The sequence below is a fragment of the Chironomus tepperi genome, unplaced genomic scaffold (genome assembly GCF_022539635.2).
Source record: "Chironomus tepperi strain 1889 unplaced genomic scaffold, CSIRO-AGI_Ctep_v1 contig_309, whole genome shotgun sequence".
Classification (NCBI taxonomy): Eukaryota; Metazoa; Arthropoda; class Insecta; order Diptera; family Chironomidae; genus Chironomus; species Chironomus tepperi.
In genome coordinates this window covers 2,561,482-2,577,356 of record NW_027226431.1, presented here as the reverse complement: position 1 = coordinate 2,577,356, position 15,875 = coordinate 2,561,482, and the positions used below count along the sequence as shown (strand labels likewise).

At 31.0% G+C, this 15,875-nt stretch overlaps 5 protein-coding genes across 6 annotated transcripts; 2 read left to right on the top strand and 3 right to left on the bottom strand.

Moving 5' to 3' along the window:
- The first annotated feature begins 110 nt into the window (after positions 1-110).
- Positions 111-2,938, top strand: LOC139092845 (receptor expression-enhancing protein 5-like). Of its 2 annotated transcripts, none has more exons than XM_070643389.1 (4): positions 111-326; positions 1,404-1,554; positions 1,658-1,839; positions 2,634-2,938. In XM_070643389.1, exons 1-4 carry the CDS (start codon positions 200-202, stop codon positions 2,708-2,710), a joined length of 537 nt encoding a protein of 178 aa, XP_070499490.1. In that variant the 5' UTR covers positions 111-199; the 3' UTR covers positions 2,711-2,938. The 2 variants fall into 2 exon arrangements, with proteins under 2 accessions (XP_070499490.1, XP_070499491.1); XM_070643390.1 differs by lacking the exon at positions 111-326 and adding an exon at positions 1,114-1,312.
- LOC139092844 (nose resistant to fluoxetine protein 6-like) lies at positions 2,847-4,463 on the bottom strand. The gene is made up of 6 exons (XM_070643387.1): positions 4,160-4,463; positions 3,933-4,037; positions 3,685-3,820; positions 3,439-3,628; positions 3,231-3,376; positions 2,847-3,171 (listed from the first exon to the last, which is right to left on the bottom strand). Exons 1-6 carry the CDS (start codon positions 4,255-4,257, stop codon positions 3,067-3,069), a joined length of 780 nt encoding a protein of 259 aa, XP_070499488.1. The 5' UTR covers positions 4,258-4,463; the 3' UTR covers positions 2,847-3,066.
- A 148-nt stretch (positions 4,464-4,611) lies between these two features.
- LOC139092782 (uncharacterized) lies at positions 4,612-6,151 on the bottom strand. Its single transcript, XM_070643316.1, has 4 exons — positions 6,079-6,151; positions 5,551-6,021; positions 4,858-5,048; positions 4,612-4,776 (listed from the first exon to the last, which is right to left on the bottom strand). The coding sequence occupies exons 1-4, from the start codon at positions 6,149-6,151 to the stop codon at positions 4,612-4,614; spliced, it is 900 nt and encodes a 299-aa protein (XP_070499417.1).
- Positions 6,152-7,166: 1,015 nt separating this feature from the next.
- fdl (fused lobes) lies at positions 7,167-15,529 on the bottom strand. The gene is made up of 10 exons (XM_070643353.1): positions 15,139-15,529; positions 10,770-11,107; positions 10,005-10,516; positions 9,784-9,940; positions 9,342-9,709; positions 8,969-9,161; positions 8,781-8,902; positions 8,407-8,621; positions 8,314-8,328; positions 7,167-8,250 (listed from the first exon to the last, which is right to left on the bottom strand). Exons 2-10 carry the CDS (start codon positions 10,955-10,957, stop codon positions 8,014-8,016), a joined length of 2,007 nt encoding a protein of 668 aa, XP_070499454.1. The 5' UTR covers positions 10,958-11,107; positions 15,139-15,529; the 3' UTR covers positions 7,167-8,013.
- Positions 11,742-14,811, top strand: s-cup (spermiogenesis-related protein stanley-cup). Its single transcript, XM_070643342.1, has 3 exons — positions 11,742-12,362; positions 13,376-13,517; positions 14,126-14,811. The coding sequence occupies exons 1-3, from the start codon at positions 12,142-12,144 to the stop codon at positions 14,624-14,626; spliced, it is 864 nt and encodes a 287-aa protein (XP_070499443.1). The 5' UTR covers positions 11,742-12,141; the 3' UTR covers positions 14,627-14,811.
- Positions 15,530-15,875: the final 346 nt, after the last annotated feature.

Below are 15,875 nucleotides of genomic sequence, written 5' to 3'. Positions count from 1 at the left end.
TTATTGATCTAATTTTTTTGATCAATTATCAACGGTCGTAAAAAATTCAATTTTTGAACTTCAAAAAATTGTAGAAATTTTTCAAAAAATTTTTTTGCTCTTAGTTGTTCCCCCTGGTTTTAACTGAAAAGTCGGCAGAAAAAGGCTCGGACATATTAATTAATTAAAATCATCAAAGAATAAATCTTCATCTCTAAAAATGGATAAGCTTGATACTTACAAACAACAATTAGAAAAGGAATTAGCTGATGATTCGAAGCCATGGACTAAATATTTTAAATTACTCGAAGAAAAGACAAATTTGCCGAAGATTTACATCTTTTCAGGTAAGGAAGCAAGTTATGTTAATAGTTTATTGATTTTTTCTATGCTATACTATCGTTCCACGCGATTTTCAAACTAAAGCGTGTATAACGAAAAAATATTGTAATCTCAGCAATTGAAACGTAATGATGCGCTGGAACTCTCCTTTCTCAAGGTTAGAAAAAAGAAGAAGTAATTTTCTTTTCGATTACTTAATAATTCATTTCATACAGCCTTAATCTTTCCTTGCATGTTTGCTTGCAACAAACTAAGAAGATTTACAAACATCAAACAGATAGAGAATTATGTAGATCTCAAACAAAAGAGATAATTATATGAGTAAATTCTTTGAACTGTATCTCTTAGTATACCCCATACATACATATTTACTACCTGCGTCACAGAGCAACAGATGAAATAATTTGCAATAAGTATCTCTCGAAAATGTATATCTTAAATTAGTGATTCTATTTGCACTTCGAACGCCGTCAACAAATGAGTCATCTAATGTTTATGATAATTTGATAAACACGTATCTTTATATGTGGCATATAAAACCCTTTATATACCTACCTCTCAATGCTCATAAACTGAGATTCATTAAATAATTAAACTTCGGCTTTTTTGTCAAAGAGCATAGGCTAGCAAAAAACCAAAAAAAATTGAGAATGTGGCAATACTCAAATATGCTAAGCGAACAATATCTTTGTACTGTAAAGTTTTGTGAGCACAAAAATTTGATGTGAAATTTTTCATTGTTAAATATAGCTCATGAGAATATGATAAAAATATATAGGAAAAAAATTACACTAGCTGCTAGTCTTTATTTTGCTGTGACAGAAAGCATAGGCTGAAGTCGGATAAATTAATTAGGTCTAGAAATCACATTTTAAGGGAATGGAAGGAATCACAGGATTAGTTTTTGATAGCATAGCTGCGGCTAGAAATATATTGAGTGGAGAAGGAGACCATGGCGACTTGACAGCCAAACAAAAATCCTTTATTTATGGTACATGCCATAAATTTATGTATAAATCTGTGAATTTGTCAATTAATCAAGTCTAATGAGCCATTTATAATTTTCTTCTTTTTTTCTACAGGACTCGTTGGATTCGTTGCCTTATACTTAGCATTTGGGTATGCAGCTGAAATTTTGTGTAATGTTATTGGAATTGCTTATCCAGCCTATATCTCAATGAAAGCAGTGGAAACAAAAGAAAAGACAGATGACACTAAATGGTTGACATATTGGTATGCAAATTTCTCTTTTCTCTATGAGGGATATATATTTAGGAATGAAAAATATAGATATTTTTTTTAATCTCTTCTTCTTATTTCCTCGTCTACATTACAGGGTGATTTTCGCTACGTTCTCAACCGTTGAATTCTTCTCACTATACATCACAAGAATTATTCCTTTCTATTGGCTTATTAAATGCGTTTTCTTCATCTGGTGTATGGCTCCCATCGAAAATAATGGAAGTGTCGTTATGTATTACAAAGTCATCAGGCCATACTTCTTGAAACATGAATCAAGTACGTTTATATTTGTGCTACATATTTACCTGTGCTTATTATAATAACTGGGTCATTAATTGAGATGAGATTGATAAATGATCGAGAAATTGCAGCCATTAGATAGCTGTAAATAAATTAAAAGCAATATGATTTGTCATAATTGATGCGTCATGAGAAATTCAGCGGAAATTTTTCGATAAATCTTTGTTAAGATAGAAAATACGCGAAACATTCAACGCCAAGAAATGAGCCGCTAGACTACTGACAGCTGTTGAATGCTTCAATGTGTTTCTCAGCAGTGCCACTCAGCTTGAAACTTACAATAAGTTGCCTAAATCTAGAAAAATCAATTTCATATCCTAAAGGCATGGCGGCATTACAACTTTTTTATGTAAATTCTCACACTAGCCCTTGAAAATTATACTTTCAAAGTTGGTCGTAGACAAAACATTCTCTAAATTACATTTGGCTAGTTTCCGATATAAAAAAAAACATGCTTTCTCGAGTCATTATCGCGTACATAAATATAAATTGTGGCATTTTCTAGTATTTCACCATAAATGAGGTTTTGTTACTAACTAGAACTAATGTTTATCTCTCAGACTATCAATTATTATGAACTAAGTCATTCATCATCAACCCACATATTAATCTCCCTAAAATTTGACAATTTATTTCGCATTTATGCTTTTAAATTTCATTTTAATGCAATATTCTTATTATTGACTAAGTTGAAACTCATTTGACCTTTAAAATTTAATCTACCTTGAACCACACACAGACACTAATGTACTTTATGATTCTATTTTCAGCTGTCGATAACTTGCTCGGAAATGCAACAGACCAGTTAAAGAAAGGAGCAGAAGGAATCTTTAAGAAGAGTAATTAAATCCACAAAATCATCAACAAAAAAATAAAAGAAAGTTTTTAAAATCATTACAAACTATTGAAATCATTTTAAACTTAAACAATCCTCGAAATATTGTCGATGATAAATCCAATAGCATAATTCAAATTTCGTTATAAAAAAAAAGTTGCCTTTATTTGTAAAAGTAGTGAGAAGCATGTTGCTGCTGAGAATTTTGTCAATAAATAATTGCTATTTGGACTAAAAATATGTGAATTATCCCGAAAGATCTGTTATTGCTAATCCTTATATCCAACATGATTCAGTAGTTAGTGTAGGAAGGAGCAACACGTGCTACACATTAATCTAAAGTTGTCACAACAAAAGAAGTGCAAAAATCACGTAAACAATTTAATTATCTTTCGGTACGGTAATAAGACGAAGACATGGATGATGAAGCTCACGACATAAGTCAAAAATATCGATGACACATTGTATTTCACCTGCGATAAGGAATTGCACTTGTCAAAAAAATTAATTAAGAAGCTTATCAAAAATTTACCGATTCCATTGTCGTTGCACGAATTGGTTGTCCAGTGCCATATTGCAGTGTATACATAATTAGCATATGCAGCAGATATACTTCAAGATTTATCTTTCCCAAGAGTACCGTCACCTTCCAATTAAGAACTTTTGCAGCTAAATTTCCTAATTATGGACACAATTAAAATTGTAATTGAATGTGTTAATGGACTGGATGAGTAACATACCTGTTTTATTTACATGACATCCAATTATTAATATTATTAAGCTGAATCCCCAAAGTTTACGCGATTCCGTTAAAAATATCGTGAATAATAGAGATGACTTCTCGAAATTTGTCATATAAATAATTACTTGACCGACCGCATATATGCTGACTGAGACAAAACAAATCATATGATAATACTTGATGAATAACTGAAAAGACAGACTGTGTATTAAGCATTTGTAATACGAATATGATTTTATCATACTTTAGACTGATTAATCTTAGTGTTTTTATACAGCAATGACCCTAGTAAGCCCACGAAGTAGTTGTCAAAATTCGCATAGGTCGGAAGGTGATATTTGAGGTAGAAGAGGTTGTCACGGAATAGGAAACGACCGGATCTGGAAGGAATATTGTCATTACAACAGCATGTCAAGGACACATCAAGGAAATATCCAAAATAAGGTCCTAAATTTCAAGAAATTAAGTTCCATAAACATAAATCATATTTACTCAGGAGTTAAAAATCCAGGAAAGAATGGATGAACCATGCAGACTGTCCATACTGCAGGCACAATGAAACAAACAGTTGCGATGAAAATCCCAAATCGCTGAAATCTGTAGATATAAATATTCATGAGAATGAAACAAGCAACAAGTAGTTATTCATTATTAATGATATTGTGAGAAAATAATAAGACGTAAATGACCTTCCAGGTCAGAGCATTCTCAATTACTACCTTTTGATTAACACAATAATTAAAAGTCCGATAACAAAGAGCTGAAATTCAGCTGCTAAATACCACGTGTGTTGAAGGCACTGAAAATTTTGATACATTTTGAGATTAACAGATGGATGATTAGTTATAGATTCTAATTACTGGTTCATCTGCTTTTACAAAATTGTTGATCATGAGAAGATTGGTCCAAAAATTGTTTTGGCAGTTGATCACTTCCAAGTCTATGAAGTAACGAAGGAAAGGATCTGTCCTTAATAGATTTGCTAGCATAAAGCCAATTAGGAGTATCAAGGATATGACAGGAACGAACCTAGAATATTCAGCATAAGATGGGAATTAGGAAGTTATTGAGGAAGAAGTGCATTGGGCTTTTGATAGGCACAATCTTGAACTTCTGTCTTTAAATTAGACTTGACTATTGATGACCTGTCTCAATGACTGGGACCCCATACCTACCCAACATAGCGTATGACAATAGCTTTTAACACTCCAGATAATTTCAATTCAGCATCAGAGTTCAAGAACTTAATACCCATGAGAAATCCACCAACAGCAAAGAAGCTTTGAATAGACAACCGTCCCATAGACACTCCAATTGTCAGCCATGACCAGGTTATCTGAAAATTTGAAACTTCTTTCAACATGATACTCGAATTAATCATCTTTAATAGACTTGTACCTGAACTCATCAGTCATACCTCTTCAGTGAAATTTCCATTTTCGCATAAAATATATCCAATCATCATAAATCCATGTCCAATTATGACTAAAATTAAGCTGTAAAATTTAATTGAATTTAAAACATTTAGATCCGATGATTCATCAATTTTAAGGAATGACTCGATATTTTCTGATGCATTGAAGCTTTGCATGACTTTTGATGATTTTCCTGTGAATTATAAGTTATTAAATCAGTTGGATATGAGATAGCTTGATATGAGCTGTATCCGGAAGGTTAGGATTGTTACAAACAGAGTTACAGTGACTGTCATTGGTGTTGCCTGTTTGCCGGCAATGACTGTTCACAGGCAAAAACTGTGACAGATCTGTAGTCTATGCCTGCCACAGGCACCTGTTTTTGAAACTCTGGGTACAGATGAGTATCAATACAGTTCAAGGATTATTCGTTATGGAAAGGAATCAGCGGCATTTAGAGACTTTATGGCAAAAGCTGACCTCAACATCTGCCGCATACAGTCATTGACTTAAGTATCTATTCATAGTTACCATATCCAAGAGATGCAAGTACATTAATTGCAACAATTCCACATATAAATGTAATCAATGAAGCATTCAGGAAGTTCAAATCTAAAACAACAAAATCACATTGTAAAGTGAGTCAGCATGCAGCAATTATAAGTTTCCACGTTTCATCCACGTGCTCAATTTACCAATCAATGACGACTTTTGTTCATTATCGTTGCAATAATTAACCCTTGTTGCTACTTGTAGTCCAAACTTCTTTTTCATCCTTTTATTGACACACTTATCGATTATTGGTCCGTAATTGATATCATCGGATATTTGACCTTCATATTGGCTTGCTTTTGTCATGTAATTTGGCAAATTTTCAATATTTTTTATGCCTCGTTCATCATGCTTACTAGCTTGAACATCAAACATATTCAATTCCTTTTTACATTCATTTATACAAATTCCTAGACGGATATGATCATGTGCGAATGTTGCCCATTCTGGATGTGAATACTTGTTGATTAATCTCCACGTTTCTGATGTCACATTTTTGAGAACGTAAACGTCAGTTACGCAATAGACATTTTTTGTGAACTTTACATTATCAGCCATACATTCATAATATGGGTCAAAAATTGCTAGTTTTGGTATTTTATAATATTCTGTGTCTAATGGAATTGATTATTTAATAGCTTAATCAGAATTGTAAATATACATGCACTTACAGTTGATTTTTGATGACTTAACGATTATGACTTTAATAGCTATTATCAGCATCAAGTAGCTTCTTATAATCATCTTTATTATTTAATACTTAATTACTTTATGATTCTTTATCAAAATAGATTATCTACAAAATGAGTAGTAAGTGGAATGTGCTTAAGCTTTTATAATATTTAAGAATTTATTTAATTAATACTTAGGGACAGGCAATGACTTTGGACTTTATTTATTGTTTTTAGTATAATTAATTAATTAATTATGATATGAGCACGTACATATGAGCATTTAAATGTGCAAGCTGTTAATTTTGTTCATTTTGCTGATGAGTGGGCAGTATGGAAGTAAATGACATTTGAGTGACTCTCTGTGGGTTAGGAATTGATGCATTTTTCGGGCAATTGATTTAATTAAGATATCATTTAGCTATGGATTGTATAGGAATAGACGTGTGAGATATCCATCCATTGATTTGTTTTTTACACGCTTTTTATTGAACATGATTAATGTAGAGTAAATAGATCTAAGGTCAAAAACCTCATTTTTAAGTGACGTGAACGACCTTTTGTGTTTAGAATTAGTTTAGACGCCGCTATCAAAATTATTACATGCGATAAAGATTACGACACACGTGATAGACTTACTGCTATCTTATGAGATTATGATATTGAATATTACTGGCGACACAATGTCTGTCAATTGCTACAACAAAAATCAATTTTGTATTCATATACCCTAACAGGCAAAGGGTATGCTTTAATACTTTCATAGTACAGAAATACTCGGTGCGTAAAAGCGGTCTCTTTACCTGTTATGACAAATTTGGATTTATAGCCAAACTAGCTATTCAGGTTGTAAAACATCTCAATTGTTGAGTTTCAAGTAAAAACCGTTAAGAAAACTTCAAAAAAATGTTGCTGAAACCGTCGAAATTTTTTTAAAATAATACTAAAAACCCGTTAAAAAGTTCAAAAAATAGTTCAAAATTCAAAAAAAGTACTAAAAAACCGTTAAAAATTCCTAGTCAGTAATTAATTAAAACTCTTTTTCAATTTTACTAACGAATTTAATTACAACTTCTTTATTCATTTTCTTGTGATGTTTTTAAAATCATATTTTATTTTTTGTTTTAATTAAGTAATAAGTTATTCGATGAACATTTCTGTTTCTCTTTTCTTATTTCAATTGTAAGGTCACCATTTTTGAATTAATGATAGTATATTATCTAATGTAATCTTAAGGAAAAATTTCAATTGAGGCCATTTATGTTTAATAGTATGGATTTTTATTTAAAAAATAATTTAACTAAATTCATTTGTTCAAATTTAAAATTTCAAAAATTTTTTGTAAATTAAATATGCACCAATAATGTGTATAAATCATAATATAGGATGTTAATTATCACAAATCAATGGAAAAAGAGATAAACGATAATTAATAACAAATTAAATTGTAATTTTTAACGGATTTTTCAAATTTAAATGAAATTGTAGTTTTGACCCTGCATACTAGCATTTTCAAATTTAAATAAACCGTTAAAAATCATATTTTAATTCTTTACAACTCTTTTCACTACGTACATTAATCTTTTTTTTTTGTATAAAATTTCCTATGAGATTCCACGTAATTCATTACACAGTTCATCATTAATTAAACATTCTAAAAGCATCAATAGATGATTTAAGTAACAGTCAATAAAAATTATAGTTGGTCGGATTATATTCGAGTAGCATTAAATAACTTTTTCATTATATTTTAAATTTGTTCACTGAAAAAATCAAAGAGAATGAATCCTAAAGTGTAGAATAATAACAAATAACAAAGATTCTGGAAACAGATGTTTTTTTGTGATAAACAGGAGTCGGAGAAAGAAATAGTTAAACTATACAAAAAGTCAACTATTCTATACAAGGTATCAAAATCGTTACTTTATAAATTTGTCATACACATTCATCCTGATTTTGACCGCAATATCTTGGAAATATTGGTTCCGCTTTTATACCCAATTGCACTAATCTATTGCGAAATATCGAAAAACGATTGAATGTTTCTTTGGGAATTGCAAAATCTAGCTCATCTTGTGGATCACGCCAGAGACGTTCCGCAAGTGCTGACGACCGAGGCCATAATCGTGAGTCCAATGTACTTTCATCGACCTGTTCAGTCCACAGACACGCCTAAATTCAGAACATATACATTAAATGGATGTAAATTTACATAAAAAATTTCACCAGACTTACCTCGCCGCCTAATATCTGCATAAGTGAATCACAATAAAGAATACAAAGTTTAAGAATTATGGACAATAAAAAAAATTGAACAAAAAAACCCACTTGTTTTGCTTGTTGCTTATTAAGTCTCATTGTTTGCCAAGGCTTATGTTTGTAGACTGTTTGCCACGTTCTATAAGGTGAACAAGCACCATCACCCGTAGGACGCCAACTACCAAATCCACAATCCAAATACCAAGCATCAACGTGAGAGAAAATTAAATCAAATCCGGAATCAATGAGTTGATAGTTTTCAGACCACTGACTACCTCCCCAAACTGCAAGTAAAAAAATATATATCAATTAATATCTAATTGAGTTATGTGTTTTGGGGACGTTCATAAGTAATGTCAATCAAGAATATGAATATTGGTTCCATTTTCTGACAAATCTGATGGACATCAAATATGAATAATTATTTAATTATTAACAATTACCTTGAACAGCAAAATTTTTATTCGATAAGCATGGCATATTTGTCAATGCACTTGACCATACTCCTGCCGTTTTAATTGGATGCCCGCCATTCGCTAACGTCAAACGATGATGCGCTTGAAGCCTTGAGAGATTGGCATAAAAATTAATTAAAATCCATCGGGAATGATAGACATGCATCAAAACTTACATAAAATCACACCATAACGATCTGAGATCTGTGTCATTAAAGTATTGTGCCCAACATTCTAAATTTACTTCGTCACCGCCCAAATGAAAGTAATCAGTTGGACCGGTAAGCTCCAAAAGCTCTCCATAAAGTGATTGTAAAATTTTATAAGTGTTGTTATTGCGCGGATTTATTTGTCCACAAGGTGTCTCGCCTGTATATAAATATAGACATAATATTACATTGGTATGCTGCACGTTTTTTAAGTTGTAAGAATTAAAAGCGCATTTTAATCCTAGGATTAATTTTAAATCTAGCAAGATTTAACGGACTTTTAATATTCAAATTTTTTGAACTGAATTGAAATGAAGTCAAGAATTACTGAATAACTCACCACAATAAGACATCCACGGCTGTTGATTAATGCACAAGCTAAGCTCGCCTAATCCTTTCTCTACACCCCACTGCCAACCGTTACCAGCATGCGCTGGAGCATCAATCTCTGGTATGATTTGAATACCTCTAACCTGTGCAAAATTTGCTAAATCTCTAACATTCTCATGAGTATAAATTTCATTTGGTGAGTAAGCACCGTATTCAGCAAGCTCAGGATAATGCTTCGATACAAATGGAAAACTTTGAGAATCAGTTATATGCCAATGGAATCGATTCAGTTTTGAATGAGACATGGCAACGAGCGTTCTTTTAATTGCATCAACTGAAAAGTAGTGACGTGATGTGTCTAGCATAACACCTCTATAGCTGTAGACATTAATATACAGAAAACAAAACATTATTTATAGTCATTGATTATTGTCGAGACTTTGTTGACTTACTTGAATTTCGGACAATCAGCAATATTAGCACTGCCGATTATTTTTAATAACTCATCCTCATCATCATACCATATGAGTTGTTGTAGCGTTGCGAGACCATTACGTGCTCCGAAAAATGAATTTGCTGATATTCTTACGTCAATTGTTTGATGCTCATCTGATATAATAATAAATAAAAATTAGGCATTTCGTGTCTCAAAAAAGTTTATTTCTAGACTTACTTATTAACGTTAAATTATAACATTCATCCGTATTAAATGTTAAGTGAATATCGGATGTCTTAAGAACATGTAGGAAAATATTAACATTTGTAAGGTTGTGTCTTCTATGAGAAGAATGATAGGATCTATCTGTTGTTGAGTGTTCTTTACTATTTTGACTTTTAGCTGTGCTACTTGTTCCTTTATTATTAAGCTCATCAACTTTACCATTGAATGACTGTACAATGGTCTTGACTTCTTCCAAAAAAATTGAAAATGCACTTTCTAATAAACTCTCAACATTTTTAAATGGAGTTCTAATCTTAAACTTTATATCATTTAAACTAAAACTATTGGCACTTATTCCAATATAGGATTTTGTCGGCTCGGGCCAGATTTTTGTGTAACTTCCACACAACATTGAACATGTTGAGAATGGGATTCTCTTTTCATTATTATTATTACTACTAGAATAATGTTGCCGTACACAACGTTGATTTACACATTTATAAGTCCACGTTCTTTCTATTGGACTATCGTAGGATGAAAATAAAAGAAGTGGAAATAAAAGGTTAATGTGAAATATTTCTTGGAATGACTTTTTTGAGTTGCTATCTGTTGGCTTATGAATGAATTTGCGGACTAGTTCTCTAGATATTCAAGTTGGCCATCAAAAATTAATTAAGCTGTGTATTGAGGCTGAACTTTGACCAAATCACTCATTCGTCCATTAAATGACATCAAATCATCTCGAGATAGCAACTTAAAGTAAATTCCCAAACTTACATTTTAGAACTATCTCCCGTTGAATATAATTTCAATTTACTATGTCTCGATTCGAAACCATTCATCAGGAACGATGATGCAGGTTTCAAAAGGCTTTGGCTTTCATTGAAATATAATATCATTAAACATAATCCCATAACAAATAAAAGGCCAATTAATAATTTCTTTAGCGATGTTGTAAATGCCATCTTGAAGCTTCTGCTTACGTCTAATCTTACTTTTTGTTCAAATTTGTTCGATTTGTTTTGGATTTTGATAAATTTTTATCAAAATTAAGATCAAGGAATCATTGGTGGTTGGTTGGTTATTTTCTGCATGCACAAATGAACTGTGAGATTCTGGAAATAGAAATAATGAAAAAAATCGATATTAGTGATCAATATTGCAGTTTGTAAGTTGATTGGAGTTGAAAAATTTAGTGGATATGGAGTTACAGGTATCTATATCCTTAGAGATTGATTTTTATTCTGAACTGGAAGATCGATTCGAAGGATTGAGTAGTAGTCTTTCAGCCAAGGAAGTAGGTGAGAAAATAAGGATTAATTTTAACGGTTTTATGTTTTTGAATTTGAGAATAAACATTGGATTTTGAGTTTAAAACAAGACAAAACATTGGATTTTGAGATTTAAACAAAATAAAACATTGAAATTAAAGTTTGAAACAAGACTAAACATTGAAATTAGAGTTTAATCTGGGAGTAAACATTGGATTTTGAGTTTAATCCGAGATAAAACATTGAAATTAGAGTTGGAAACAATGAATTAAGATTTTAACTAGTATTAAACATTAGAGCAAAGAAATATTCAATGTTTAATCCTAGGTATTAATTAAATCCAATGTTTAATCCAGGTTATATTAATTAAATCAAATTCACAGTTTCAATTTTTAATTCACAGACACTTTTTGAACAAGAATTTTATTAACATCCAGCCAACTACCTAGACTTTCATCAAATATAATTCCAATTAACCGACACGTCACGAGATCTGTAAAAATATGAATGTCCTGTGAGCAAACAACAGCAAGTCAACACTAAAGAAACATAGAAACTTACAAAGTGAGTGAATGAGCGACGAATGAAGGCAGCGAATGATCGTAAATACGCGCGTCCTAGTAAATATTTTCTCTTTTCTTGCTTTGAACATGCGTTACATTCGTTATAGTTGAAAAAAAAGGAGCAATTTTATTTTCGCTGCTATGCCGAACATTTTTAGTTTTGATCGAACGCTCAAAAGGACATGAAGAATTATTCAGTTTAAGGCAAAAGCTTTTTTATTATTTTTAGCTTTTTTTGTGTGGCACAAAAAGTAAAGTTCCGATATTAAATAACAGTAAATTTCGGGTTATTAAAGATTCAAACAAGTGTCAATTATGGGAATTTATAGAACAGCACTACTCGTAGCAGTCTCACAGGGAAGTAGTTCAAGACACGAAAATCAAAGCAATAATAATCACACTTGGACGTCGTTGACGTCAAGCACTGCAAGTAATCCAGAATATTACTTAAATTATTACAACAATACGGGTCATCGGAAGGGATTTAAGAATGATTTTGGTCAATTTCATGGAAATGTCAACATATTTTTAGGAGGGTAAGTCAATAGATATCAAACAAGTGTCATATGAGAGAGAGCTTATGACTTTATACTTTTCAACACGTACATACATTTAAAAATTTATTACATGTTCCATGAGAATTTTCTAAAAAATTCACAAAGTAAGCTTTTGTAACTCATAAAGCAGTAGACTATTATGGAAAAAATCGATGAAAACTTTATTATTTTTTTTTACTTCCACCGTCCCTAAATTAGATACCTACTATTATGTTATTATTGTACTTTTTTGCATATTGTTAAGGTTAAATTGTAATCGCAAAGGAGTTGGTGGAGAAAGAGGAAAATAACTAGTATAGGAATTAACAGCCGTGACTGATTGTAGCGCATTATACTTAAATGTCGATTAGATGCAGTAGAAAAAATAAAATACTGATCAATTTAATGAGATCTTAGCGTTTGAAAAATAACGGTCATGGAATATTTGAAAAATAACGGTTAATAAAAATTTTGAAAATGCGTCTTGGCTAAAATTTTGAATTTTTGAACATCAACGATCAAAATAATCAAAAAAGTTGGTTCTTGAACTCTAAGCAGCTTTCCAGAGCTAGCAGCTGTCTTAAGATATAGTTCCAAGATTGATAGGACTCAAAGATCTCGCCTGACTGTGAAAGTCAGACGGTCGCTCACTTTCGTATTCACAAAATCGCGCTAACTCACAAAACATGCCACAAAAGTTTTTTTAGGGCCTCCACCATACATATAAGCGACACGCAATATAACAATACATAAATTCTCCTTATTCATTCTATATTATTTTTTTTAAATCGACAGAAATTATCCTTGAGTTGTCGCTCAGTCATTCGAATATCGATTTAAAGTAACTATGTGAAAATTTCTCTCTTGACTTTTTTTCCTTTTAAAAACTACTTCTTTTTTGGAACTGTCACAAAATATTTATGATATCAAAAATTAACATGAGAACTATACATTTCTGTAACTATCATAAACATCATTATCCTTCTTCCTTTTATAATCCATATAATATTAAGCGCAATGCTGGTTGTGATATCGACAATTGTTTGTCTGATATGCTATTGCTGCCATCGAAAGACTAAAATGCGATCATCGCTCTACATGCAACAGAGATGGTTTGACAGTGATTATAATATGGAAGTATACAGCATTGAGCAGGTGATAATAATATATTTATTTATGTATTGTTCGTTACTCTTTTTATATTTTAGCCAAATTAATAAAGAACAATGAATTCATGTCGGCACACACAAACACGATTAGTACTGTTGTTTGTTCATGCATATTAATGTATATTGAATTATTTAATGTTAACAGTCAGTTTTATCACTGTTTATACTGTTTACATTGATTTAAATCAGTTTTGTCGGTACATGATATCTCTTGTACTGCATTCTTGTTTGGAATTGATTGAGGTGATCCACATTGTCCACTAGAGCATGATTGATTCTTAAATTGTTTTGACTTTCCTTTAATTTGGGCCAAAACTAATTCTTAAAGACTTAGAATTAGCAATTAATCCTAGGATTAAAAATTTAATCCTCGGATTTAACTAATTCCAAAATTTAATTTGACCCAAATGACACTTCGTCAAGCTCCAAAAAATCCCAAAATTGCTCACAATCAGCCTACTCTTATCAAAAGCGTTTTAAAAGTATCACTTTTGTACTGCCCATTTAAACACTAGATTTATTTCACTTTAAATGTAATTGATCCATCAATTTTATAGTCTGTACTTAATATCATAAAATTACTATCATTTTCAGTATTATGACATAACAACACTGAATGATGGAAATGATGATACCATAACAATGAGAAGTGTCAATGAACGACCACCTTCTTATGAGTGCATAATGGCATACAATGAAGAGCTTGTGAAGCATCAAAAAGCTTTAATTACATCTCCAAGAAGCAGTGGAATTGCACGAAGTTTGTCAATGGACAGCACACCATCCAATAAGGAATTAGACTTTAACGGTAATATTGCTCAGTCAATTTCACAGACTGAAATAAATGATCGATTAAATAACAACAATGAGCCTAATATTGCGTCAACATCGCAATCGGATAGAAACAGTAATAATATTGAGGAACTAAACAATAATACTATCGTAAATGACAATGATGGGGACGGAAGTTCAGTTGATTTGGATATTATTAAAGCAAATGGAATTATTAAATTGGACATGTCGAGAATCATGGATCATACAGGATTGCCGACATATGAAGCAGCATTAAAGTTAAAATCAAGTAATTATATTTAAATGTGTATCAAATGTCACACTGTAGTATTTCTAGCAGAAAAGAAGAAAAAATATAATACTTTGTGCCTCTAAATGCAAACAATGACTGACTATATAGCGTCGAATTACTACTTGCACATATATATAAATGTATATTTAGCAATTAATGTAACAAAATTAAATGTATAGAAAAAATTATTTAAGTAAAACTATTTGTGAGAAAAATTGATTTAATGTATTTATTTGCTACACAGTCCGATATCGACAATTGTATGAAAAAGTTCACATCGAAAGCACCGAAAAGGGATGGAAAAAAATATGAGATACAGAATATGAAATATCAATATTCAGACTCATTGGATTATTAAAATATTTTTTTATGCATATTTGATGTCACACATTATGATGATGTAGTATAATTTTAGACATACACTAAAAATCCGAGAAACGACAAGCATAAAAATTAGGTCGAAATGAAGAAAAAGCAGTACTTTATGCTTTATTTTAGGGAGAAATTTATGACGAAAACTTACCTTAATTATAATCACATTTTATGTTTGAAAGTAAATTTGATTATAAAGCAATAACACTGAGTACTGCAGCCATTCAAGTTAAAAATCAATTATACTGCAGCTATTTTTTTTTTTGGACTGGAACTAAGCGAATTTCTATATGATGTTCTTCTTATTTTATTTTGATTATTGCAAGATAATAACTTATTTACTTTGCGATTCTATGACATGGCTTTTTTGTATTTCACTTTATGTACTGTAATTAAGAATTCACTATGTACTTTCTATATCACGCATATATTCCTTATTAAATTATACGTAAACTATCAAAATAAATCCTTTATGAATATCATAAGTAAGTTAATTTATCTCTCAAAGTACGCAAAAAAAATTATTCAAACTTTATGTCCCATGTAGGGGAAAATCAACTAATTTAGCCGAAGAAATTTGAATTTTCAAAAACCGTTAGTAAATGTAATTTTTAAATCGACCAATTTTCGTATTAAATGTGAAGTTACTTTATACTATAAGTTAAGTTAAAGTATGATTAATTTATATTGTGTCATATTTCAATCCCTAAATGCTGTATTTTACGAAATTAACTTCTCCGAAAATTCCGAAAGTTCTCCGAAATCCAATTGACAATCATTATTTTTGAACTTCCATGTGGCTAATTTCTTGAAATTTAAAATTTAAAAATTTTAATCACATTTTAGATTTAAAAATTCAATTTTGTGTTTTAGTCAATTTTCAACGTT